The sequence below is a fragment of the Myiozetetes cayanensis genome, unplaced genomic scaffold, assembly GCF_022539395.1.
Source record: "Myiozetetes cayanensis isolate MyiCay16 unplaced genomic scaffold, myiCay2020 scf49, whole genome shotgun sequence".
Taxonomy (NCBI): Eukaryota; Metazoa; Chordata; class Aves; order Passeriformes; family Tyrannidae; genus Myiozetetes; species Myiozetetes cayanensis.
Genome location: NW_026087731.1, coordinates 252,590 through 254,310, shown reverse-complemented (window position 1 = coordinate 254,310; position 1,721 = coordinate 252,590). Strand labels below are relative to the sequence as shown.

The 1,721-nt window shown below is 61.9% G+C and overlaps 1 protein-coding gene across 1 annotated transcript; it reads left to right on the top strand.

Annotated features, from left to right (window-relative positions):
- The first annotated feature begins 252 nt into the window (after positions 1 to 252).
- Positions 253 to 1,451, top strand: TUSC1 (tumor suppressor candidate 1). The gene is given in 2 exon segments (XM_050331162.1): positions 253 to 316; positions 319 to 1,451. Coding segments are annotated over 2 exon segments (570 nt in total). The 3' UTR covers positions 825 to 1,451.
- Positions 1,452 to 1,721: the final 270 nt, after the last annotated feature.

Below are 1,721 nucleotides of genomic sequence, written 5' to 3'. Positions count from 1 at the left end.
GCTCGATGTCCCGTCCCTCCCTCCCTCCCCTCCCCTCCTCCCGCCGCTGCCGCCTCAGGGCCCCGCCGGGGCAGGCGGGCGCGGGGCCGAGCGCGCCCCTGCCGGCAGCCGCGCTCACCGCGCTCACCGCCCGGCCCGGCCCCGCCCTCGAAACGGCGCCCGCCCCGCCCCCCACGCCGGGCCCGGGACCCGCCCCTTCATTTGCATAGAGCGCGAGCCCTCCCTCGTCTCGCGGGCGGGCGCGCGGCACGGATGAGGCGCATGCGCGCGGTGGGCGGGCGCTGGGCCGGCGGCGCGGCCAGCGGGGGCGGGCGGCGCTCGGAGCCGCCGGCGGGGGCGGCCGGGCCGGGGCGGCCGCGGAGCCCGGGGAGGCGGGCGGCGGCCGGCAGGGCTGGCGCGGGGAGTCGCGGGGCTCGCCGCAGCAGCTGGCGGAGCGGTACGCGGACCTGGCGGCCAGCCACAGCGAGGCGCTGCGGCAGCGGGAGGAGCGCGAGTGGCAGAACGCGCGGCTGCGCCAGGAGAACGCGCGGCTGCGGGTGGAGAACCGCCGGCTGCGCCGGGAGAACCGCTGCCTGTTCCGGCAGGCCCTGCTGGGGCCCGGCCCGGACAAGCCCCCCGGAGAGCCGGGCGAGGAGGCGGAGGCCCTGCGCGCCCAGCTAGGGCGGCTGCAGGAGAAGCACCGCCGCGCCCTGCGGCACCTGCGGCGCTGCCGGGCCGCCGGCGGGCAGGAGGCCTCGGGAGCCGAGGACGGCGAGTTGGACGAGCTGCTGCTGGAGGAGGACGAGCAGTCGCTGGATAAGAAGAGCCTGGTGCCGCCCGTGTAGGCGGCCCCGGGGGAGGGGGCGGCGTTGCTGGGCCCTGCGAGGCCTCCCTGCCCGCGCCCCCCCTGCCCGCCGTCCCTCCCTCAGTCGAAACGGGCCCTTCCCAGAGGAAGGGTGGGGGAGGAGTTCGAGTTTTTTAATCGTTTTCCCTGATGTGTATCCGGGAAGCATTGGCAGTGATCGAAGAGAAGCGGGTTCATCTGGGAAACTGATGCTTGGAAGACGAGAGGAATGCCCTCAAAGCAGTTGTCATGGAGAAAACCACGCTGAAGAGAACAGATGGTCTCGTGCCATCTCGCAACACTGAACTGTGCTTCCTTTGGGTACCAGCTGTGAATCACCTTTCTTCTCTGAGTTAGTGACTGTTATGTAGGCTTCAAGAGCCGTGGAGACTGACAAGTTCTTAGTAGTCTCTGTTTGTTAGGAAAAGGCTTGAAGGAGGCTGGAAACCTTGTCAGTACACTAGTAGAAGTTGGTGATCATTTGAACTATGAATTGCCTTGGACACTGGGTGCAAAACACTATTTGTATTTTTAATGATGGACTTTGTTCACCATCACATTACTATTGATTTGGATTTCACATTTTCACACAAAACTGCAGCTGATAAATAAAATTATGACACATCAATGACTGTCTTAAGTGTGATTTTTAACAGGGATTTACTATGAAATTGTAGATGAAACACCCTTCAGACCATTGCAGCGTGCCTTCTCAAAACCCAAAGAATTGGTAGGGGTTCTTTTTTACCTTTTTTTTTAACTTTTGACCTTAATTATTTACAAATTTGGTAGGAAATTATTTTTCAGATCTGTGTTTCATAAGAAAATTTACTGTTTGGAGGAAACCGTTTTAAAGAACTGGAACACAGGTTGGTTTTGTAATGTTCCCTCACTTTTG